Here is a 25,666-nt window from a genome sequence, read left to right on the forward strand (position 1 = left end):
CACTGTCAATATCGACTGTCAATATATACCAATGTGCAAGAGGGACAATATCCATTCCCCTGAATATCTTGTTGTGGGCAGTCACCCAATTGAACATTTCATGTTTAATATCAGTTATAAATCCCAATTTTCAGAATTTATCATGAAAATACTGTGTCAATGTTATAATCACCAGCACAATCTGATGTAAGTCATCCATATAGGACTACAGTGGCAGTGAATTAAAGTTCCCCAAGATTAATAGATCATGCCAACCTTATTGGTCTTTAGCTATTTAGAAAACAGTAGGAAATAAAGATGTGTTATTTTATTGCTAAAATATATTGTACCAGGAATTAACCTTGCTCTTTTATTTTAAAAATGTATCAACCCCATTAACAACCATTTTGATATTAAAACAAAAAAAAAAAAGCAAAAATTGATGACAAATAATTTAGCTAATTAATTTTCTAGTTAATCTGTTGCAAACTGCTTTTCCTCAGCATTCCTTAGGAATGGATGGTTTGCAATGTACAATGTTTAGCTGTGAAAATTAAGAGGCGAGCTGTGCCTTCATTTGTCTTTATTTATAACAATTCTCATCCTGTATAGTTTTAGACCAGGGGTGGGCAAACTACAGCCAGTGGGCCACATCTGGCCCACCAGCCAATTTAATCCAGTCCTCGAGCTCCCACCAGGGAGCAGGGTCTGGGACTTGCCCTGCTCCCGCACTCCAGCTGGGCAGTGGGGTCGGGGACTGCTCGCGAGGCTTCCAGAAGCAGTGGCATGTCCCCCCCTCCCTGGCTCCTATGCTTAGTGGTAGGGGGCTCCGCACACTGCTCCCTCCCCAAGCACCGCACCTGCAGCTCCCATTGGCCAGGTTAACTGTGGTTAATTATTAAAATTCAGATTAGGTTAGTCAGACTCTTCAAGGAGACAGTGGTCTATTTCCATAAATGAAAAAGAAAAAAAGTAATTTATTTTTGCAATAAGATGTTTGTGAAAATACACTGCTGTAGAGATCCTCATTGGAGGAGACAATTTACAGTCTTACTGAGAGACCAAGCATTCTTGTAGCAAATTAATATTAAATGTGTCTACCAAGATTTTAAAAATTTCTGTGCAATAGTTCAGTTGGTTTTGCAAACAGCAGTGCTTACTAATCTTGCAAACATTTCTGGATCTTATTCACAGGGATAAGGCCCAAAACCACAAAGTACAAATATATGGCATTGTTTTGGATAGTGGAGAGAATGCCTAGACAACACATCAAGACCCTCTGAACAGAGTAGGTCCCATCTCCACAGCGTGGAAAAGCTATGGGCTCAGAGCGATCTTGTTAACATGGATAGCTAAAGGCATTTCAAACAACAACAACAACCAGAAGGTGACTGAATTATGCTTGGTTTTATACTTTCAATCAACTCAGGACAAGGGTAACTTGCAGCTTTAAAATCATATGGCATATCTGCATACCTATCAACTAAAATGTTGTCAATAGTGTAAATCATGTGGTGAATATGTATTCCACACAGACTAAAAACAAATAACAGTTATTTTATTATTTATAAGAGCATACTCTAAAACTTGGCATTTCCTGACAGTGTTTATAGACAAATCATCAAGTAAAAATACACAAGTCCAATATTAACTTGTAAGAACCTCATAGTTGCTATTTTCCACTTAATTTCTTCATGATAGGGCTATCAGGTTCAGCACTTGTGAAAATACTTCCTACAACCACATGAGTACCCCAGAGATTATGACGAATAACTTTGCAGCAGCCAAGGTCATCAACACAGAATCCTAAATGGCAGTAGCGTTCATCTGTTTCAAACAGTGTGTTGTTTGTGTATGGTCCAAAAAACTGGGGAAAGAGAGACAATTGTCATATTTTAAAGATATATTGGATTAATCAGTTCAGCATAGTGACAATCTTACAAAACAGAGGTTTTTATGATTTAAAATATTACAGATCTACCGGAGTTTAAAAAAAAAAATAATGCAAACCTAGCAATACTAGTAACTAAACTGCTTCCAAAAATCAGTAAGTGATTTCACTGTGAATAAAATATATAGGGAGGTTTTTTTGGGTTTTGATTTTTTAAAGAGAAACACACAATTAATTCCTAGCCCCAAAGGATTTTGACATAGGTTGTTTAAAACACATAAACAAACACCTTGTAAGCTTTATTTTGGCATAAGTACAGTGGTTGCCCTTAAAAACGTGTTTTGTTTTGAAATATTTTACCATTTCTTGAAGCATTCCTTAGGATAAAGAACATTCTTAAAATGGTAAAATTAAAAAATAAAACAGTAGAACTTTTAAAAGGAGCCCACTATATTAAAGTTATTTCTGAAGAGCAGTTTAAGTACATGCTAACAAGCACACCTTTTTAGAGTTAACTGTCTAATTTGCTTTACTTTCTGAAATAAAAGGCACAGGCACCCACTCTCACAGAACAGCTTGCAGGACCAGGAATTTAGCTCTTAAATCCCTATACACTTTACAAATTTAACATATTATTAAGCTCTTAGACTATTCCCTCCCCTTTGTTAGAAGTAAGTACAGATTCTGAAACATGGTACATCAAATATCCAAAATTTTTGAATAGAAAAACTAAACTCCTGGAAAAGAAAAGAGGGATTCTAAATGGAATAGTTGATCCATCTTAACTATGATGATTCTAAAAGACACCATCATCCATAAAATGATTGAGGTATACTCCAATAGTTTTTAGATTTTTCTTTGCATTTTGTAAATAAAAGTGAATGACAATTGCTATAGATTTATACATTTTAAAAGTATTTCCTCTTTAAAAAGATTTTGTATACCAATTTCAGAAAACATGTTGTTCATAGTGAAGGTCGTAATTAAAAACAACACTTAAGAGTGATTTGCCCAAATAAATTTCAGTCTTTAAGGTGCCACTGGACTCTCTTGTTTTTGCATCTTCAAGGTGCTTTACATATATTATTCCATACAATATTTCTTCCAGGTGGCTATTCATATTATATATGAGGAAACTGGGGTACAGACATTAAATGACTTGTGTAAAGTGATGCAGTGGGTGTTGGGACTGGGATTAGAATGTAAGAGTTCCTGTTCCCAATCCTGTACTCAAAGATTCTTATTTCACTAATGATAATATACACATTATAAATCTAGTATATTTCATATACTAAATAGTATTTAAAACCAAAATAAGGAAAACACGAGGCATGCATACAGACACTTATTAAAACAGGATTTAATACACCCAAGTCTTTTCACTTAAACTGCATATATGCAAATTGCACTTTCACATGGTCAGATCTTAAACTGAGGTATTTGTGATACATTATGAAGTTCCCCAGCACAGGAACTGATTTTGAAATCTTCACTGTAAGTAGATGCATGAGTAAATGCTTCCCATTGTGATTAAGATTTGCAGAATCGAGCCCAAAAAGCTGACTCCCCACTTCTACCAAACTTTTAGTACAAGATAAAAGCAAGCCATCAAATTTCTCAATAAATGCATGAAAGTTTGTAAGTTTCAACAAAAACAGAAAGCCATTTTTTTTTTTTTGCCTTAAACTAAATTAAAAAGGTGGATGGAGCTAGGGCATTCAGAATCATTTGCAGTAGCCCCATGACCAGCTTTAAAGAAAGCCCAGCTAAACATATTATTTTCCCTCCCCACCACAGTGATCACCGACTTTATTCATTAAAAAAAAAATAAAAAACCCCATCTTTATACACTAAAAATGCTTAGCTCTACAGCTAGAATGTTCTAATGTGGAGGAGTTTATAATATTGTTTTTCTCATATAGCAATGCAAACCTGCACCAGGCTTTGGTTAAAATTCACTTTGTAGTCTAGAATGGCATAGACCAGGGATGGGCAACTGGCCCCAAACTATGGGCATGTCAGGGTGCACCTCTGCCAATGGGGAGGCAGTAACCAAAGCTAGGTGCTGGAACTCCTTCCTTGTTGGTAAGACAGAGGGGTGGCCAGGTCAAATTTGATTGGTGTTGCAATCTGCCACATAGGATCCTGCTGCTCCCAGCCTCTGCTCTACTCTCCCTGGACAACAAGGTCTGCCAAAAGGGAAGCCCATTTGTCAGCTCTGGTTACTTCCTCTCCCCACAGCAGAGGTGTGCCTTGTCCCCACCTGCTGATGGAGGCAGGGTGGCTGGCCAGAATCTGATTGGCTCTCAGCTCACAATCAGCCAATGGTGAAGCAGTAACTGTAACTAGGTAGTGTGGGACAGTTTGTGCCTACACTGATGGGGTAGTAGAGTGGTATGAGGCAGCAGCTTTGCTAAAAGACTACATCACTCAGCAACCTGGGCCAATCTTAAAAAATAAATAAATAAATAAACAAACAAACACAAAAAATCTGTATGACCAGGCAAAAGGTTTTAGTGGTCCTCTACAACCTTGAAGTTGCTCATTCCTGGCACAGAAAAAGGGCTGGGCTTTTATATTATGTGTTTGAAGAGGATTACTTATGTTTCAGCAAAAGAAGAGCTTAGTAAACTCCACCTAACTAGACTGCACTTAATAGGCATGGCAATTTTAAGGACACATATTCCAGGTAACCAGTTTAACTTGATAATGAATGCCAATGACTGTTTAATAAGGATAATATTAGCATATATTCCACATGCTGGGGACATAACTGACTAGTGCTAGGAGACTATTTTGTTGTTGTTACCCAGTTGGTAAATAGCTGTGAAATTCTGGTCTATGTGTTAGAGGTGTACTTTTTTAAATAAAGTATGCTATAAATAAGGATGAAGACATGCAAGGCAGTCTGTCAATTTCAATTCAGTTCAGTATTCTATTTGTCTTAACTTTTTTCAAAAAGTTGGCAGCCTTAGTCAGAATGGATGACTATTTGAATTATTAGACATCTACCAGTACACCTTAAAATAGAGCATTCGATTGTATTGCTACCGCAAAAGGGGATTTAAATACTGTAGTTTTACTGTATACTGAACAATATTAAGTTCAGTCTTAAAGAAAATTATTGTCATAAAAAAAAAAAAAAGTGTCCAAGAACTCAAGTGCTATCGAATATTCCAGGGAAGAAATATGCACTAATGTACTTCCACCTCATTCTGCAGTGACTGTATTTTTCTAAGGAGGAGAAGCTAGTTCATTTTCTATACTCCACTACTTAGCTTCTTTGCTACAACTGTTCTTCAGAGTTGCAACTGCAATGATGGTTCGTGTAGCGTGGATAAAAAGTAACTGGCAACTGGGCCAAAACCATGATGTCACTTTAAGACACTAAGGAAGCTATCAGATGGTAAAAAGTTTTTGGTCAACACCTAAAAGAGCTGGATTTGTACCAGTAACTTACAGGTAAAAGGATCCACATACTATTACCAGCCTATTAGATCAGTCTCCATTCTCCACCCATTCTTTTCAGCAAAGTAACTTACTGCCAATCCTGATGATGGATCAATAAAGTCAGCCCAATAGCCTTCAGAAAACAGTGCATAGCAAATTTCCTTGGCACCATTAACAAACTAAAAAAAAAGTGGGGGGAAATAATTACATTAAAAAGGAGTGCTCCTTTTATATGTAAATACTGAATGAATTTTTAAGTTAAAACTAGTGCAGAGCCTCTCTCTAACCTGCACCAATAAATGTCAAATTTAACATCCTTTTAATGAAACAGGCCAACAACAGTACTAAAAGGATTAAAATTAACAATATATATATTAGGCTACTACAATCACATGAGATTTAAAAGAAATTCTTTGTGCCAGTCAAAGGATTAACAGTTTGTTCAAGGATCTAATTGTTTTGATTGCTCATGCTGTTTGCAGAATCATAGCTGTTAAACCTCTGTAAAAGTCAAACATGGCTTCAGTTATTTCTCTACTTCATGAGTCATTTACAGATCAAAACTGAATTTCCTAGTTTGCTACAACAAGCCATTAAATATACATCTTTAAGTATTTCCAAAAAGTTTTGTTAGAAGATATCATGGAGAACAGGACAGTAATGTGTGGTTGCTCTGAATTACGGAAATCTAACTACAAGTCCTTTTAAACATAAGTCAGGACACCAAACTTACTTATAAGACTATATTTTTAACAAGAATTTGATATTTTGATTACTAAAACCAGCTGTCATGTTGTAGTTAACCAATGGGCAAGATTAGTGGGGAATTCAACTCCTCCGAACATTTCTGGCCATAAAAAGAAAGTTCTACTGTGTGTTTTTCAAATAAACAGGAGGAGGCTGGTTAACAACTTTTGTGGTTTTACAGCAATATTTTTCAGAAACAAGCAAGGCACCCAGGGATGACAACATGTTACGCTAACATGTCACAAAAACATACAAAAAGAAAGGAGTTTACATTTTAGGAACAACTTTTAGTACAGCTGGGTGACGTGATATGGCCAAGGTTTAATGTCTCTGATGGCATCTTGTATTTATTTGTCCAATAGATTTTATTTAAAGGAAACAAACCATAAACAGACACTATCAAAGTTGTGACACACACACCAGATTAGATACCATGTTAACCCAGCTGGTAAAACTATGCTGTTTTGCCTTGATACTGCAACAAAAGGAATGAAAGAGGACATGATATCATGAGGTCCTAGCCTAATCCACAGGTATATTACTGAGCAGTGAAAGACCAGACTCCTTAATCTTACTTAAAATTTAGATTTTGTACTTGTTTCCTTATTTTTTATTAAAAATAAAAAAGATGCCCATATAAATGTAAAAGTTGAATTTTTTTCTAATGTTTGGACACAGACCTATGTCTCAAAATTTTTGAAGACTAATTCAGAATCTGATTAGTCAGTCAGTCCATGTCCCTTCCAGTTGTCCAAAATATCAAGAGCTCTACCTTACTATTGATCTATTCTCCCATTTCTCTACTTTAAGGTTCAGTGGCTCTGAAGGACTAATTTAAAACTTTAAAGTAAGTCACAGACATAAAAGTAAGAAATCTAAAGAGGCATTTAATGCATACATTTTTGGTAAATCAGATATTTTGATCCAGTGTTGTAACAGTCTCAGAGCAGTCACTTAAAGTGATGTTTTAATTTAAACTTGCGTCTTGCTACTGTAAACACCCAGATATATCTATAAATAACCCCCATTACTTTAGCAAAAGCCTATCACATTAAATTAGTTCTTCTGAAGTTATTTCTAAACATCTACAAAGCAAACAAATAGGGCATTTTATTGTGAATTTGCTGTTAGTAACCTTTAGGCCAGGAGGTTACATCTACACCCTTACAATGATTATATTAGAGTTGACAAGGAGGTGCACAAGGAAGAAAGAAGACAATTAACATACAATTAGACCAGATTACAATGCTAAAGACCAACAGACCATAAATAATGTAAAGACAAGGACACACTAAAATGAAGGGAATTTTACTTTATATGCAGTCTTCATGCTGATACTTTAGACTGCTTATTCCTTTTCCTGTAGTAACCCTTACATTGCCTCTACTGATCATTTATAAATGCAGTTTATAATTTCAAAGATAGTGAGTAGAACTGTTTTCATCTTAATTTCTACTGATGCTGTCTCCCATCCATAATTAGATGGATTGGTAGACAAAAATCATCATACAGGAAGGGAACCTATCAGTTAGAGAGATTTAAAAAACAAACAAACATTTTAAAGGGATATATTTTAAGATAACGCAGTTAAGAAAATTAGGGTCAGCAGTAAACACTGACATCTGCTGGAATAAACAACAAATTCACAAAGTTACTTTTTCTAGAAAGACCTCTAGTGGCAATGCAACTAGATTCACTTGTATTAAGTTAATGTGGAATATTAATTTGTAAATGTCAGTGACATTCAGGTTAAAAGCCTTAACTAAATACATTGTTAGAATATAAAAAAAAAATGACCAATCATGGCTTTGTAGGGTTATAAAACAGGCCAATTTAGCAAACACTATGGAAGGATGAGAATTAAATCATGCAAAGCAACAAAACAGCATGAAATGCATTGCTCTTGAACTACAGTGATAATAAAAGATAGCTGTTATTCCTTGTAGAATCTTGACAGATTATAAAACCAAGCATCTTGGATAATATATGAAAAGGCTTTAATGCATTGCCACATAACAAGATGACTCCTTAAATCATCCCCCCAAATAAGATTAATATTTAGCATTTTCATAAAAAGATATCAAAGAGAGTTTTGTAAAACTGGAAGTTCATTATCCCCATTTTACCAATAGAAAAAATTACACTGGCTAGGTCAAGGGATTGGTCTAAGAAAATTAGACAGCAAGTCAGTTCCAGAAATAGGTCAAAAACAAACAAAAATAGGTCAAATACAAACAAAAAAGGGCCCCATCTACAATAGATATGTCCACAAATAAGAATATGCTGACACTAAATACAAATACTTACGTTTTCTAATAACAATTCTCTCTCATCTTCCACTTCTTCACTCCATACAGTCATATCATTTTTAGTTTTCTGGGTTATGGTTAGTACTGTTAGATTATTGGCAGTCACCTCTGGAAACATTGATTCAAAGTCTAGAGAAATGGAATCAGCATGTTAAGAGTGTAATGGGTTTTGTATATTTTATGCTTTTTCTACTTCAGACAGAATGCCTCAAATGTCAGGAGCTTTTCATTCAGGGTGCTACATTTCACTTAAACTGTTGTAATAATGAAACTTCACCAATCTGTACATTTTAAAATGTGCATGTAAATAAGTATCTTACTGCTCAGCAAAGACTTAGTAGCTAAGTTAGATACCCAGGTAATATGCTAACGAGATGTTATTCTTTTAAAACATACTATAGTACAGCAAGAAGTAATTACAATTAAACTACAGGTGTTAATTATCCTTGTAGTAACTGTGTGTTTACACTGTAGGCCAAGGGCTAGATTCACAAATGGACTCGGGTGTGGTGACACAGCGTTGTAACACCTTTTAGAGAAGTACAAAATTACTGGGATTCACAAAGCCTGGGTTAGGTGCTCACTCTCCCTATGTAATGATGGGGAGAGACAGGCACCGAAGAATGGGATTCACAAAAGGCAGCATGCTGACTGAAGAAATGCCTAAGCTAGCTAAGGGGAGATGCTGAGGAAAAGAGTGTATTCTAAACCCTGTCCCTCTCACATAATTAGGCATTGGCAAAAGAACTTACTTTAAGCAAATCTGGGCTTACTTTTTTCAAAATTGGTGGGGTTTTTTTGCTCAGTTGTGGGCTGCGAGTTTTTCTGCTTCACTCCAAGAGCCACTTTTTCTCTGGGTTTCTTTTTTGTGGACGATGACCCATCTCCCTACACTCAGCATTATGACACCACAAGCCCCACCTCCACAACTTTTGGAACCTTTGGACTGCTTTTTAAGACCATTTCATATTTGTGATCTTGAAATTTTCGGCCTGGGTATGACATGCCTAAGTCCACAGGAAAGTGCCTCTTTCTAGTTGGGATTCACAGCTGGGAACCTTTTCCTAGCGCCTAATGCGTGGAGGAGGAGGAGGAGGAGAAGTCATTGGGCCAGAAACAGCAGGAATAAATCTATAAACTGATGGATAGGGCACTCTCCTGGGAGGTGGGAGACCAAGGACACAGTCCCCCATCTCCAGTGCCTCTATTTATCCACAGTGGAACAGCTTCAACAGGAGAAACTAAGGGAGACCCACATCACAATATCCCATAGCCTAGTGGTTAGAGCACTCACCTGAGTGGCAGATCCCTCTTCAAATCGCTTCTCATCAGAAAACCAGTGTCTTCCACATTCTAGGGGAGCACTCTAAGCACTGATCTAAAAGTTGAGGGAGGTGTGTTCCTCACCATGCGTGTGGAGTTAGGCAGCCTCTGAGCATGCCTACTGGATTGAGCTCTGCAGGTGAGACAGGTGCTCCTCTGTCTAACTTCCCCCAGTTTGTGGACTGCACTGGGGCTTCAGCTGCTGACAGCGATGTAGCAGAAACAGGCATCTAGGAAACTTTTACTGCAAAAACATAGGCACCTAAGTCCCTTTGTTAACCTAGCCCCAAGAGTCTTGCAGTCATGCAATACCCCAAGTCCATCCAAAACTGTTTCTGGGGAGGACTAGAAAGAGGAGAAGCCAGATAATGGGATTCAGTACTTCCATGGCAATTCTCCCCATGTGAACACAGGGCAGAGGAGTGGTTCAGATATGGCAAGCATTCCTACACAATCCATTGGATCACAAGCCGATACAGGTGCACACACAGCAGCTACTGAGGTAGTTCTGGTCGGACTATGAGTGTACCACGCCTTAAAAAAAGACTTCAGCTGACCTTTTAATTTTACTACTGAGTCATTAATTTTTAGATTTCATTATGTAAAATGTAAACTTTTTAGTAATCATCCAGGAATTTGGATTATTTTTATTGCATTTTTTAATAATATGAAGCTATAGGAACAATAATTCACATATTCCGCAACCTTGGTCTGATGGTGAGAAACTCTATTTATATATTTTTACTTCATAAAACTTTAAAAATTAAATTGTTCAAAAACGTGAAAGATGTACCTTTTCGTAACAGTTCTGGACAAGTTTGTATTGCACATTCTATCTTAGCATTTTCAAAGTATGTTTCAACATTACTTATTTGCTGTTTAGGAGGGACATCAGTGCCCTGAGGAAAATCAAGGAAATACAAATGGGTAACTTTCAGGTTTATATAATGTGTGACATGATTAACAATTAAAATAGTATTTCCGACTGGAGTTGTGTAATCCTCAGATCCTGCAGACGTTTATTCATAGTAGTTCCACTGAGTAAAGGCTGCTCACAAAGTTTGCAACAAGTCCCTAAACCTCATCACTCCATTTTATAGGCAGAGAAACTGAGGCTTTTTTGAACATCATCAGAACTAGGTCGCCTGACTCCCAAGCCTATGATTTATCAAGATCAGCCTTCTCCTAAAATCTAATCCTATAACCACTGAAGTCAATTGTAATTACTTGTGTAAGGGAAGCTGCAATATCAGGCCTGTGTATCATTATTTAAAAAAAAAAAAAAAGTTCTTAAATGTGTAACAAATGAGCTTTGAACTTTTTCACAGCATTTACCTATCCCATTTTCATATATCAGATGGGTCTAAATACACTACTTTTTATTTAATTGTACTTACATTACACCTACAGCATTCAAATAAATGGATAAAACAAATTGCTAAAAGTTTCACTTTATGAATGCATGAAAATGGCTTTATAAATCTTTAATGGGTGCTGCAATTAAAAAAACTAAACAGATGTAGATATACCACTACAGGAGTCAAAACAAAAATTTACATAGAATTATGTAGTGCTCCTAAGCTTAATATTTTGCAAGAAAATTTTGCAACTGTTGTAGCCTCACAGCTAAAACTATCCACTACTACTGACATACAAGATCTTTAATAACTAAAGCTACTAATCTATGGCTCTAGTTGCTAAAATTTGGGTTCTGTAGCTACCTTTCATAGTGGAAGTTCTGCAAGTTAGTTACAGGAATAAACTGCAGTTCTTAGGAGGACAATGAAAAGAGCCATCTGCTGTGGGAGAGTGAAATGTTACATCAGGCTTTCCACATCTGTTCTACACCTCAACATGGATTTCTTGGCTCTTTAATCCACATATAATATGAAAGTTATTTTACCATTAATATGGGATTCCAGTGAGCTAATGTAGCAATTCCCTTTGACAGTCTAAAAATATTGAACTAGTAAATACGTTTTTTCTAAGAGGACTGTATGTACAGTATGTCTGTAGAGCTTCTTCCGCGGCAGTGAATGCAGAGGCACATGGTCAATCTATAAAACTATTCCTCTTAAAAAGACTCAACATGTTAGGTTAGCATTTTGCTATAAAATGTTAATCAAGCAGGTTTCTTCTGTTTTCCTCTGAGTGTGGAAAAGAACCTAGTGGATCTTGCCAAAGAATTCACAAAAAAAACCTCAGTAACTGCAGATTGGGTGCACGTGTTTTCATGCTCAGATAACACTGTCGTTTTCTGACTGCCTTCTCTCATGGCTCTTCCTCTCTCATTTGTCCCACATCCAACCAGTCCTTCCACTTACAAGGCTTACAAATTTACAGGACACCCAATAGCCAGAGGATTAAACCTAGTTGCCAAAAACCAATTCCCTCTCTTCCTCTCCACAACTGCTGGGAAAGAAAGTGAGCAGGTATTTTTACTAAGGTGCTGTCTATTCACCCTATTCAGAGGCTCTATCTTTTGTATCAACCTTCGGCACATCGGAGTCAGATAAATTTGAAATCCACCCCAGTACACTCTGGCCGCTGAAAGGTAGTTGGGCCTCAGCTACTTAAACACCTCTCCTGGCTCCTCTGATGGGGGAGCTGGATACCTCTGCTATTCTAACCTCCTGCTGCTTTCTAGTTGCTATGGGACCGGGTGTGGGGGGAGTGAAGGGATCTCTGCTACTCTATCCTTCCCTTGCCTCCGTTTCCTGTACCCAAGAGAAAAGCTTCAGTGTTTGCCTGTATTACTAATACTCAGAACTTTCCCCAAACAGCAGCAGTGTGAAATTGACCCGATTCTTGTGTACAGCCTCCTGAATAGCAGCAGTGGAAACTGACAGTGCTCTTATCAGTCTTTTCTCTACAACAGCTTGGGAAAGCTATAAGCAGCAGCAGAGGCACTGGAGCTTTCAGTCTACATAGTTACTTGCAGCCAGACAGAACCTGTGTCAATTACACTTGGTTCACTTAAAACAAACAAAACTAAAGCTTTGATTCCACAGAAGTTCAAGGTGCTGAGCCAGAAAGCTCACTATGGGCAAGTGGATTGTTCAAACTCAGGTTATATGTACACAAGAAATATTGTACAGCATTTTTACATAAAAATAGCTTATCATAATTTTTAAACTGATTTCCTATATTTGAGGATGCCACAAAATTCATGTGGGCTGTGGAAAGCTAATATACTAGCTCAGCGATACTCAGATTGAGGCTTGGGAGCAGAAAGTGACTCTTTAACGCATCTCCTGAAGCTCTTTGTAGTGATATTAAGACACTGTGATTATTTAACCTATGCTGTTAACCAATCAGGCTGCTTTTACTATGTTATTATAACCAATGGTAGTTGATAAAATAATAATACTTGGCCAGTCATTTTGCTGTGAGAATATATTACTTACACACACACACTGAAGAAAATAATGAATTCAAACTACTGTGGCTTTTATGGGTAATGTTGATTGCTAATTTGGCTCCAAAACCAGTGAGGTCTCAGTATCACTGATGACATTATACATGAGCTAAAAATTTCTTAATATGCAAGGCCAGCAAATATAATAGTCAAACTGCCTGTTAATAAGGCATCTCTGAATCATTGTGAGCTTTGCTATTCCCAAAAGGAAGCAACTTCAACTACAATCAAGTTTAGTTAGTACACTTCTCATGTTGGCTTTCATGAACATACAAGAACCACAAGCACAAATAAGGGAGACTTTGTCCTAATGAATTAGACCCATCCAATCCAAAGGAAATCATTAAAATTTAACAATTAAACAGTCTGATCTGTTTTTTGCAAAAAACAGATCAATAAGACTAAGTCAACAATTTGTTTTAAAGTTAAATTGACCTAATCGTGTCTTCATATAGCTCATACAAATAAGCAGCTATTTAAAATGCTACTTCATTAGACATTTTGCAAAAAATATTCGCATTACTCATAGTGTAAGGGGTTTTAAAGGACACAATTGAGGATTTTCTTGGGAAATAAATGTTCTGTATGATCCCTCCCCCCATCTCTGTTCATTTTCATCTTACATCACTTTCAGAGCACTATCAATATTCTAATTTTGGGAGATTACTCTTAGGCATATAAGAAAATCAAAAAGCTACTACAATTTTCAGCTTCATGTATTAAATTACTGTACTTACCTGAAACGTGTTTATGTATTGTGCCATCACAAATTCATGTCTTTCACTTGATAAGGGCTCCACTAATATATCAGGCAAACTTTTATGAACTTGTGTTTTCTTCTGAGAAGCTGTACCATTTAGGTGACAATCAAAACCTATATTACCCGGGAGCTGGAATCTCTGGTCCTGAGGACCAAATGGTCCCATTACTTCATCTGGCCACACAGTTCTTGGACCTGTCAAAAATTGAGTGCTTAATTATTCTTCACATTGAAAAAAATATACCACTTATTTTTAACTCCTAAATAAAAAAAACATTTGAGTGCAATCACGTAAAACAGAAAAAAAAAAGTAATCAATCACAAAGAGTAAGTGAAAAAAACTAAAATGATTCACCATATTAAAAACAAAAGTAATTTTATCTCTATTTATTTGAGACAGATAGTTACTCTGGCAGGTAGTAAATGTAACAAAATTTGTTTATTTTTTCTTACATATATCAGGAGGTGTAGCAGCAACGTGAGACTCATCTGAGCCAGAAGATCCTGCTGTGGAAAAAGCCTTGGGATTTACAACCCTTCTGATCAAGGAGTAAAATCCTGGTAGATAGGTCACCAGCCTTGCTCTGTTACAGAGCACCTAAAGAGGACAAAAGCAGAACTAAGTGTCATAGTTGCAAGTAAAAGTGATCAATGAATTTATATTTAACTTTTTAGAATACAAAACAACATGTAACGCCATAAAGAAAAACATATAGCAATGAAGTGTCATTAATTGTATTTTTTAATTGTAGGAATATTTTACACTTTATTAGTACTGTAAGTTTCCTATTCGATTTTGATAAAAGAAAACTGCATAATGCAAACAAAATGCACAATAAAATACCTCCACATTTGAGCTACAGTTAGAAAGGAGTTAAGAGTCAGGGGTATCACTGTGACAACACATAAATGTAAATATGTTTATGTATAGGGTCATGATACACTAGGTATCATTTCCTCTGCTATTTTTACATTTGAAAAAAAAAAAAAACCCAAATACAAAACAAACAGGAAAGTTGATCTTAGGATCCATCAAAATATTTTAGATAAGCAAATACTGATATCTAATCTCCGTACTTTGCCCTACAGACTAGCACTGTTTTTAGTCCATCCCCTTGTGCAAAGGTATTACAGGATACTCAGAATAATAATAAAATGTAAAAAGAATGCTAAGAGCATACAGAGTGCGCACACAAATTATTTTAAAACCAAATTATCAGACTGGGCAGGAGTAGGAATTCAGTCACTATACCATCTACCTGCAATATTACAACTTGAGAGACACAGTCAAGCCAGGGAAGCCTAAAAATAGTACCAACATTATTTTGCTCTGCAGACACAAAACATATTTTTAGCTGCAAAAAGCCGGCAATATGGGTTTATAATCAGAAGGTCACACAGCTTGTGTATTCTACATAGGCAGAATCTGCCACAGAATTGTGTTTCTAAGTCTAAGTGTTCAGTTACAAAAATACAAACACAAAAAGACAACACCTACTTGTATGATAACAAAGAAAACCTCAAAAAACAAACCGAGTGTAAATGGATGCAATGTTGTCTTCCGAAGTCTGCAAACAGCCTGAAACAATAGCACTTGGAAGTGTGACCAACTCCAATTCATCTCAATGTTGTTAACTCTGAATCCCAATGATACATTTAAAATGTCAACATTGTTCACTATTTTACTGTTGATTGGTTTAGCAAAAATATCCAGCTAATGTGCTTAAGCCCACAAATTTAATCTTCTCCCCAAGTTTCAAGAATTCCAACTATCTAACTGCTATAGCTTCAAGCTTCCAACAACTTCTAGTTTCTCAACTTCAACAATCCAATTATGCATTCCAAAAAAAAAAAAAAAATCTGTAGCCAATTCAAATGTTTAGGAACAGTAAAATAAATTGAATTTGAATACCAAAACAATAATACCATCATATTTAATTAAATAAACCTCTTCATTTTAACATACTTAGAGCTACCACAAGATTTTCAACCAGCTGAACTGCAGTGCCCTAAAAACCCAGTCTTGCTGCACAATTTAGATTCATCTTGTGAGACAGTATTTGGGCCTTTGTTCTACTTTTCTAGATCTGGGGGGAAATTTTCAAAAAGATTTTCAGGATAGGACTACATCTTAAGGCTCCAGTGCTATATGCATTTGTGTACACACTTAACTTTAAGCATGTGAGTAGTCCTATTGACTTTAATGGAACGGCTCATATGCTCAAGTCAGACACGTGCACATATGCAGGATCGGGACCTAAGCCAGCCAACCTGAACACAAAGCCTTTACATAGTATAGGCTAGTGTGCCTTATACATAGGCATCCTTTTTTGTCAACTATCTAAAATACATATTAAACAGACAATATCTGACCAAAACCAAACACTTCTTGTATGCAGTGTTGTGGTGGCCTAATATCTTTTATTTGACCAACAAGGGTGGCCAACCTGAGCCTGAGAAGGAGACAGAATTTACCAATGTACATTGCCAAATAGCCACAGTAATATGTCAGCAGCCCCCCCATCAGCTCCATCCCCCCCTTCCCAGCACCTACTGCCAACTGGCAGCCCCGCCATCAGCATCTCCCCGTCCCTCCTGATCAGCTGTTTCATGGCATGCAGGGGGGTGGGGGAAGAGAGGAGCGAGGGCATGGCAGGCTCGGGGGGGGGGGGAGTGGGGGCAGGGCTTGTGGCAGAGCCAGGGGTTGAGCAGTGAGCATACCCCAAAACATTGGAAAGCTGGTGCCTGTAGCTCCAGCCCTGGAGTCAGTCCCTATACAAGGAGCCACACATTAACTTCTGAAGAGCTGCATGTGGCTCCAGAGCCACAGTTTGCCCACTCCTGGGCCAACTTCTATTGGTGAGAAAAAGAAGCTTTTGAGCTTACACCGAGCTCTTTTAGGTCAGAAGCTTAAAAACTTGTCTCTCTCATCAACAGAAATTGGTCCAATAAAAGACGTTACCTCAACCACCTTATCTTTCTAAAGACAAACACCACAATCCTGCAGACACTTATACATGTTCATTTAAGCACTTGACATCACCAGCATTTGTAGGAATCTAGACTTTAAGTTGGAATTTTGGGCCCAAAATTCCATTAAATTCAAAAGCCACATCACAGCATAGTGCAATCTGATTCCACCTCAATGCTTTATTTGAAATGGGGCACTGTTGCAAATGGGGCACCATCCAGAATATCAAAATAATAAAACTTAACACTTAAGATCCAATTCAACAAACACACACCCTCAAAGAATGTCACTGACATAAATCAGATTATCCATTTTCATACTTCCAAGATCCGGGCCTTACAGCATTGTTATCCTTAGATCTCAAAGTGCTTATAATCAGTACACATTACTTGAAGTCAACCTTAAGTAACAGCTTTCACAGCCTTGTGTTTCACACTATTCAATAATTTTTACAGTTAATATCAGCACAATCAGAACTCAATTTTTAAAATTACAATTTGTGCTGCCAAAGCATCCTCTGAAATATCAAATTGCCATTTAATGTGAAAGATTTACACAAGATAAATGGTTTAGATTGCTGGACAATTTAAAAAAAACAATTTTATTTTTTAAACTCTATAATAAACATTAAAATATATTCAAGACACAGAACAGACCTATATTCTTAGTTTATTGTACACACAGTACAACCCCTTAATCTTTACCCTTACAGTTTACATTATTACCAGAAACCTTGTGTAAAAGGATACCCTATATCAGGGGTTCAACTTCATTGTGACATGACCCCAGCAAAAATTACCACATGACCCCAGGAGTGGGGGGGACCGAAGCATGTGCATAAGTGTTTTCGAGTGCATAAGGATTGGGGACAAACATGAATTTATAAATCAGCCTGAAAAATTCAGCCAGCCAAATTTTTCTATCAGTCAACAATCCAACACTGTTTTTACATTAAAAAAAAAGTTGTGTGCAACAGAACCTTTTATGAACAACCTAACATTATATAGGAAAACTGCACAGAATGTCACTGATGCCATGAAAAAATAAAAGAGAATCTGGTGCCACATAAATATTAACTAATTTTTTTGCAGTTTGCATGTTGTCTTATCTTAGAGACACAAGGCAGGTAAGTTTCAGAGTAGCAGCCGTGTTAGTCTGCGTTCGCAAAAAGAAAAGGAGTACTTTGTGGCACCTTAGAGACTAACAAATTTACTTGAGCATAAGCTTTCGTGAGCTACAGCTCACTTCATCGGATGCATCCGATGAAGTGAGCTGTAGCTCACGAAAGCTTATGCTCAAATAAATTTGTAGTCTCTAAGGCAGGTAAGGTAATATCTTTTACTGGACCAACTTCTGCTAATGAGAGAGACAAGATTTTGAGCTTACAAGGAGCTCTCCTTCAGGTCTAATCTTGTCAGATATGAGGGGCCTGAGGAGTCTTTCATGGCATCCAACGGAAGCCACAATACAAATAAAAACTAGGTTTCCTGCTTAATGCCGTTTAGCTCAATGACACAGCTAACATCACAAGCTATTGGTAGCGGAGCTCAATGACTCAATTACTCACATTGGCCATTTCTGAGGGTTGTTTCTCTATTTAAATAAATTCTTCCTGAAACAGAAGAAAGAAAGGTTTCAGAGTAGCAGCCGTGTTAGTCTGTATTCGCAAAAAGAAAAGGAGTACTGTGGCACCTTAGAGACTAACACATTTATTAGAGCATAAGCTTTCGTGAGCTACAGCTCACTTCATCGGATGCATTTGGTGGAAATGTTCTCTGTGTGTGTGTGTGTGTATATAAATCTCTCCTCTGCTTTTTCCACCAAATGCATCCGATGAAGTGAGCTGTAGCTCACGAAAGCTTATGCTCTAATAAATGTGTTAGTCTCTAAGGTGCCACAAGTCCTCCTTTTCTTTTAGAAGAAAGAAATATCACGCACGGCGATGGGTTACGCAACGTCAGACACTGTGGTTACGAGCATGGCATACAAACCTTTCGAGAACTGCTCAGGAGCCTCACTGCACGGCAGCTCTCCCCTTACGGCTTCCAACTGGACCGCACAATTGCCCACGCTCTGCCGACAGCTTGCAGGGAGCCTGGGAACGCGAAACGGGCCAGACGGCAGCCCCATCCTGAACAGACCGCAGCGCCCCGCGGAAGTGCCAGGTCCCTGCCCGCAACGCCGCCCTTTGGCTAAGCCAAGCCGCGCCGCGGCGGCTCAGAGGGAAGTTGAAACTCCTGCGTCCTGCGCTGGGAGACGCCAGAAGGAGGCGATTTTTCTGCAGCCTCAACCTAGCCCCCGCCTCGCAGCGCGGCGATGGGTCAGCGGCCTCGCCCGCTTTTAACCAGCAGCCCCCCGCCCAGTGCAGACGCGGCTTGTCAGCCCCTGCGGGTCCAGCTCACACCCGGCAGCTACGCGGCGCAGCGCCCGCCGGGGCTTGGGTCAGCCCGGCCCACTTGTGCAGCCCCGCGGAGGAACAGGGGCTGGGGCCCGCGGCCAGGCTCCTACCTCTCCCGGCTCTTCCTGCAAAATGGCGCCGCAGCCAAGGAATCGACTCCGGGAGAGCGTCGAGCTCACCCAGGCCACGGGGCGGGCGGCGCGAGTCGGCGCGCTCGCGGCACAGGCCCGCGGCCGGGCTCGCGAGAGCGGGGATTCTGTCTCCGCGCAACAGGCGGAGCAAATCGACCCACGCTGCATCGAGGAGGAGGGGGAGATCGCCGAGTCCATCGATGAGGCGGCGGCGGAAAGGGACGCGCTGGGGCTGGCGGCGGCCGTGCGCGCGCGCGGCGGTGAGCGCGCCGCCGGCCCCTTGGGGCCGACGCCTGGAGCCCCGTCCGGGGAGACGCTGCCGGGCTCAGCTCGGGGGAGCGGGCGCTGGGAGATGCGAAGAGACGGGCCCGAGCAGAGGGGCCCAAGCCCGCCCCGGGGCAGCGGCACGAGCGGGCAGCGGCCCCCGCCGGGATCTCCGCCCGCAGGGGCACGACCCCGGCCCCTGCTCGCAGCCCCCAGGCGGGGAGCCCGGGCACAGCTCAAGGCAGAGCACTGAGTCCTTGAGCTGCACCGGTGCCAGGATTCACTAGAGAGACAAGCAGGTCACGTCTGTTGGACCAACGTCTGTAGAGGAGAGAGACAAGCTTTCCAGCTACACAGCACTCTCCTTCAGGGGCCCATACAAGAGATTACCTCACCCACCATGTCTCCAGCATCCTGGGGCCAACACAGCTGCAGCAACCCTGCAAACACCTTCACTTGGGCCTTGTCTACGCTACAACGTTTTGTCGGCAAAAGTTATGCTGCTTTAATTAAAATCACGGTTGCATGTCCACACTAGCTCCTTGTGTCAGCAGAGGGCATCCATACTAGCAGCTCTTGCACTGACACGGAGCAGCGCACTGTGGTAGCTATCTCACTATGCAAACTGGCCGTAGGGTGCTTTGGATGGGTTTGCAATGCCTCATGGGGCAGGTATGTGTCACATGAAGCAGGTTTCTCAATCCTGTAGTTCTGGAGCATCCTAGTAGATTGTCAGCTGCTTTTTCATCTGAAGGGTGTGGGGGGAGGGAGCAGAGAGGGTGTCTGGGGCAGGGGAGACAACAGGCGGACTGACCTATCCTGAGGAAAGGGGAGGGGACACCGCCACCCCACGTCAGCCCCGGCTCTGCTCCGCACAGCAGTCTCTCCCCAAGCCGCTTGCTCGCTCTGCCTGACTATGTTTCTGTGATTCCCTCCGAGTCTCCCACAGCCGCCTCAGTTGCTTGGAGCAGTTCTGTGAGCTCCCCATGCTGAGGAATGTAAAAAACAACACAGTAGTCTTTCTCCCCGTCCAGCAGCAGTCTGCCTGGTGCTGTGTCATAGGCAGGGCAGAACCAGGGGTCAGCAACATGTCCGTGGTAAAATTTTGAGGTCTGTGGTAATTTTTCAAGAAACGCTGAATGACATAACCTTTTCACAGTATAAACAAAGAAGAAATCTTCTTGGACCCTATATGTCACACAGTATATTTCTAAATATGGGATTATGATACACAGTGTTAGGCATTTATCCTGCAATGAAATTCATGCTGGAGCAAGGGTCTGTCATTGAGATTCTGATTGCAGGATTCGGGCCTTGTTTCATACGTTCATAACAAAGGAATTGAAACAGAAGAGTCATGGGGAGGAAGCAGTGAGAGTAATGAAGTTATGTGGTTACCTAGTAAATGCATTCACACCATTTTAAATAGCTTTTAATAAACCAGCTGCTTCCATAACAAAGCCAGGGTGAAATCCTTGATCCATTGGAGTCAGTAGCAAAACTCTCATTGACTTCAGTGGGTCTGGATTTCATCCTAAAATTCCAATGCAGGCAAAATAAAGTTTTCTAAAGTAACATCTAACTCTGATCTCCCAGTACATCTTGTCTGTCTTTGTCTCATAGATTGTAAACACTTTGGGGGCAGATATGATCTTTTCTTGCACAATGCCAAATATGTCAGCATTTAAATATAAAATATCAAGAAGAAAACAGTGAGTATTTGAATACACTAACCTCAGTGGAGTGGAGAAACCACATTTGCTGTCTTCCAAGTCCTAGTATATCAAGGAGATGTGTGTAAAATCTTACCTGCTTGCATTAGGGATATGCACTATGGCCCTATCCAGCACAGCATTTAAACTTAAAATCAAGCACTTTAAGGGCTTTACTGGATCAGGGCCTAAGAGGTGAAAGAGAATAGCAAAAACAAAGTGATATCTGAATAGACAATGGGGAGAGAGAGATAAAGAGAGGTCAGTGGAAGTTCTCCCACTCCACAATCAATATCCACAGCACTTTCTCACCTCTGCAGGTGTTCACTGAGATGCCTATCCACAGTTTGACAGTGTTTTTGTACCTGTATGCAGAGGCACCCTTGGTGTCAAAGAGCTACATTTTGCCCCCTTCTCCTATGCTGTATATACCTGGGTATCAAGATGCTCATAGATGCAGTCCTCCCCCCCCAAAATACACTTGTTCCAAATGACCAGACTTCTCTACACTAAATGGCCCTATAACAATTATGTAGCTGAAACCAGACAATCACTACATTCTCGAATGAACTCACACAGGAAAATAAGACAAAAAACACCATATCACATGTGGGTGAACACTTTTCACAAAGTGATCACTCTAAATCTGACCCATCAGTCCTCCTCTTTCAAAGGAAACCTGAACAACACTTTCAAAGATGAGCCTGGAATCTTAAATTCATAACTTTGTTAGACACTAAAAATCATGTTCTTAATAAAGGCACTGGATTTACAGCTTATTACAACAACTAACCCCCTTTTTGTCCTATAACTACAGGGGTGTTGATGGGACCCTTCACCTTGAATGCTTCCATAGAATATGTGGTAATACTTATGCTAAATTATCTGTTTGACCTTGTAGTTAGCTGTGACACTCTGAGTACCTTTCCCAGACCTGAAGAAGAGCTCGGTGCAGCTCTCAAAAGCTTGTCTCTCTCGTAAACAGAAGTTGGTCCAATAAAAGATATTACCTCACCCATCTTGTCTCTCTGACGTCTTGGATATGCTTACAACAATACTGCAAACAGACTTTCCCCTGAAAGGAGATATTGACCTGCTGAAAGAGCCTGGAAACTAATTAAGTGCAGTCCCTGCTGTCTATTTAAAGGACATTTGTTTATGGTCATTATTTTATTGGCACATCTAAGATGCTCAACATGATATTTGTAGGGCTAGGCTCAGGATTTAGGTACAAGAGTATAGAGATAAATGTATCTTTATTGTAGCGTGGTGCAGTACTGCTTATGTCCATCAGGTAGCAGTAGCTGTTAACAGACAGTCTGCATGAAGTGCAGAAGAAAATTAAAGCTATGGTTATTTTAGGATTAGGGAACAGAATGAACAAAAATGAATAAAAGTGTGTATTATTATTGAACAAACCAAAGGGGGATATGTTTCAAAGGCACAAAGGGCAGTTACCTATGTTCCATTTAAAGTCAATGGGAATTGGGAGCCTAACTGCCATTTCTGCCTTTGAAAATCTCCCTTAGAAGTGCTGTGTGTTTTCCCAAAGCACACTCTGCAAATAATAATAAAAAGACTTGTCTTTCTTGTGTTAACAAACCTACCAATTCTCCTTTTTTGGGGAACTGGTGTCAGATCTGCTTGGGATGCATGAGCTTTTTCATAAACAACCACACTGGGCTAAATGATGTAATTCCATTGGCTCAGTTTTAAAATTGTGTTTATTCATTTACCTTGCTAATTCATAACAGTTTGTTTCCCAGTAGTGCAGACTGCTGTGGCTACTGTGTACATGCACATACATTAACACACTCACTGTCTGAACATGAATCTCTATTGTGTTCTGGGCCCATTATGCTGCTCTAGCATATCAAAGGAGCTGAAAATCCAGTAGATCTGGCCCCCAGGAAATTCTGCCATCATAGGAGGAATCTCCAGAGGGTGTAATGGCTCTACACCGCTCTCTACACAACCTACTGATGTAGTGGGTGAGGGTACTCAAGCTTGTACACAAAGGGCCCAGCTGGCCCAAGAAAGGGGGAAATGCAAAGATGGCTTACAGCCACTTTTCTCTCTTCACTCCCTGCAATCCTGCACTGAGCATAGCTCAGCTAGAACAGAGGATTAGAATCTTTACACCTGCAGTTTCCAAAAGGTTCCGGCAGGTTCACTCCTTTCTCCGTATTCAATGACAATTACACTTTTCTCTGTTTCAAACAACACTTTGTTAAAGCATGCTTAAAAAACAAACAAAACTTCAGGGAGCACCAGCAGGGTCTACATGCTAATGCTCAACATGTTAGAGCACTTTTAGAAAGCACACCTCCATTACTCCACTATGTAGATGAGCCCTTGGTCACTCAAGTTAATAATTTAGGGATAGTCTCCACTACCATGCTACATCGGCACAGCTGCACCAATGTGGCTGTACCGCTGTAGCACGTCTGGTGAAGACCTTCTATGCTGATGGAAAGCGCTCTCACACTCCTGAGCGACGTAAGTTACATCGACTTAAGTGGTAGTCGAGACAAGCCCTATGATTCCTCCCTTTCCTTCTCTTAAGTCCTGTTGCTTTTCCTTTTAGATCTCCAAAATTTGTCTCTTCATCTCTGTACCCACTTTTTAATCTCTGGTCCATCCCTTGTTATTTTTCACTTGGACTGTGATAAAGGTCTCCTTTCTGGCTTGAGGTTATGCACTTAATCCTTTAGGTTTGCCCTTGCTTGCAGCATGATCTTTGGGGTAGAGATATCCGTGGTATATATGAAAAGCACTATGCAAACTAATGGCACTATTTAAACACTGGAATAATAATACAAAGGGAAAGATGCTTAATGTCACAAAACTTATGTACTTTGAGGCTTTAGGGTATGTCTATGCTACGCAGACTATGTCACCCTAGCGCTGTAATGTAGATGCAGCATACACCGACAGAAGGAATTTTTCTATTAGTGTAGGAACACTTCACCTCCCCCCCCAACAATACTAGTTATCTTGACAGAAGCCCTCTCCATCAACATAGCTGAATCCACGCTGGGTGTTATGTTTGGCATGGTTATGTCTGTCAGGGATGTGTTATTTCTAAACGTGTAAGAGCTGAATGCTGCTTCCCTCTACAGTATAGAGGGGAACCACCCATCAAACATGTTAGAAGTAACAGGATTAAGAAACTTTTCTATTATTTTTGCTGTTTCATTGCTGTCTGTTCAAGGCAGTAATGTTAGTTAAGTATAGGTCAATTTAAACTCCTGTCTTCAAAATAAAAAAAAGATTAGATGTCAATATCCCTAGTGAATGAACACTTGAAATGACCTTCAGTTTGTTTCAGTTATAAAACAGCTCCTCTGAGACAATTGCTTTATTTGTTGATACATTATTAGCATAAAATAATCTATAGGCTTCGGTGCATAGCTCAAAATCTAAAATCAGAAAAAAGGAGTATAGTATAGACCTAGAATATCAGGGTGGAAGGACCTCAGGAGGTATCTAGTCCAACCCCTGCTCAAAGCAGGACCAATCCCAACTAAATCATTCCAGCCAGGGCTTTGTCAAGCCTGACCTTAAAAACTTCTAAGGAAGGAGATTCACTACCTCACTAGGTAACTCATTCCAGTGTTTCACCACCTTCCTAGTGAAAAGTTTCCTAATATCCAATTTAAACCTCACCCCACTGCAATTGAGACCATCACTCCTCATTCTGTCATCTGCTACCACTGAGAACAGTCTAGATCCATCCTCTTTGGAGCTCCTTTCAGGCAGTTGAAAGCAGCTATCAAATCCCCCCTCATTCTTCTCTTCCACAGACTAAACAATCCCAGTTCCCTCAGCCTCTCCTCATAAGTCATGTGCTCCAGTCCCCTAATAATTTTTGTTTCCCTCCGCTGAACTCTTTCCAATTTTTCCACATCTTCTTGTAGTGTGGGGGCTCAAAACTGGACACAGTACTCCAGATGAGGCTCACCAATGTTGAATAGAGGGGAACGATCACATCCCTCGATCTGCTGGCAATGCCCCTACTTATACATTCCCAAAATGCCATTGGCCTTCTGGCAACAGTGGCACACTGTTGACTCATATTCGCTTCTTGTCCACTGTAACCCCTAGGTCCTTTTCTGCAGAACTGCTGCCTAGCCATTCGGTTCCCTAGTCTGTTGCAGTGCATGGGTTCTTCCATCCTAAGTGCAGGACCTCTGCACTTTTCCTTGTTGAACCTCAGATTTCTTTTGGCCCAATCCTCTAATTTTGTCTAGGGCCCTCTGTATCCTATCCCTACCCTCCAGCGTATCTACCTCTCCTCCCAGTTTAGTGTC

General features: G+C 39.9%; 1 protein-coding gene across 2 annotated transcripts; it reads right to left on the reverse strand.

Annotated features, from left to right (window-relative positions):
• Positions 1-1,089: 1,089 nt before the first annotated feature.
• MMADHC (metabolism of cobalamin associated D) lies at positions 1,090-19,458 on the reverse strand. Of its 2 annotated transcripts, XM_038421823.2 has the most exons (8): positions 19,357-19,458; positions 18,416-18,462; positions 14,331-14,475; positions 13,855-14,072; positions 10,493-10,598; positions 8,375-8,505; positions 5,413-5,499; positions 1,090-1,846 (listed from the first exon to the last, which is right to left on the reverse strand). In XM_038421823.2, exons 2-8 carry the CDS (start codon positions 18,422-18,424, stop codon positions 1,652-1,654), a joined length of 891 nt encoding a protein of 296 aa, XP_038277751.1. In that variant the 5' UTR covers positions 18,425-18,462; positions 19,357-19,458; the 3' UTR covers positions 1,090-1,651. The 2 variants fall into 2 exon arrangements, with proteins under 2 accessions (XP_038277751.1, XP_038277754.1); XM_038421826.2 differs by lacking the exon at positions 5,413-5,499.
• Positions 19,459-25,666: the final 6,208 nt, after the last annotated feature.

The sequence above is a fragment of the Dermochelys coriacea genome, chromosome 11, assembly GCF_009764565.3.
Source record: "Dermochelys coriacea isolate rDerCor1 chromosome 11, rDerCor1.pri.v4, whole genome shotgun sequence".
Lineage (NCBI taxonomy): Eukaryota > Metazoa > Chordata > Testudines > Dermochelyidae > Dermochelys > Dermochelys coriacea.

Coding starts and splice junctions, on each gene's coding strand:
- MMADHC (XM_038421823.2), bottom strand. Junction 8,506..10,492: donor TCCAGAACTGTTACGAAAAG/GTACATCTTTCA, acceptor CCATTTCTCTAG/ACTTTGAATCAATGTTTCCA. Junction 5,500..8,374: donor GAGAATTGTTATTAGAAAAC/GTAAGTATTTGT, acceptor CTTTTTTTTTAG/TTTGTTAATGGTGCCAAGGA.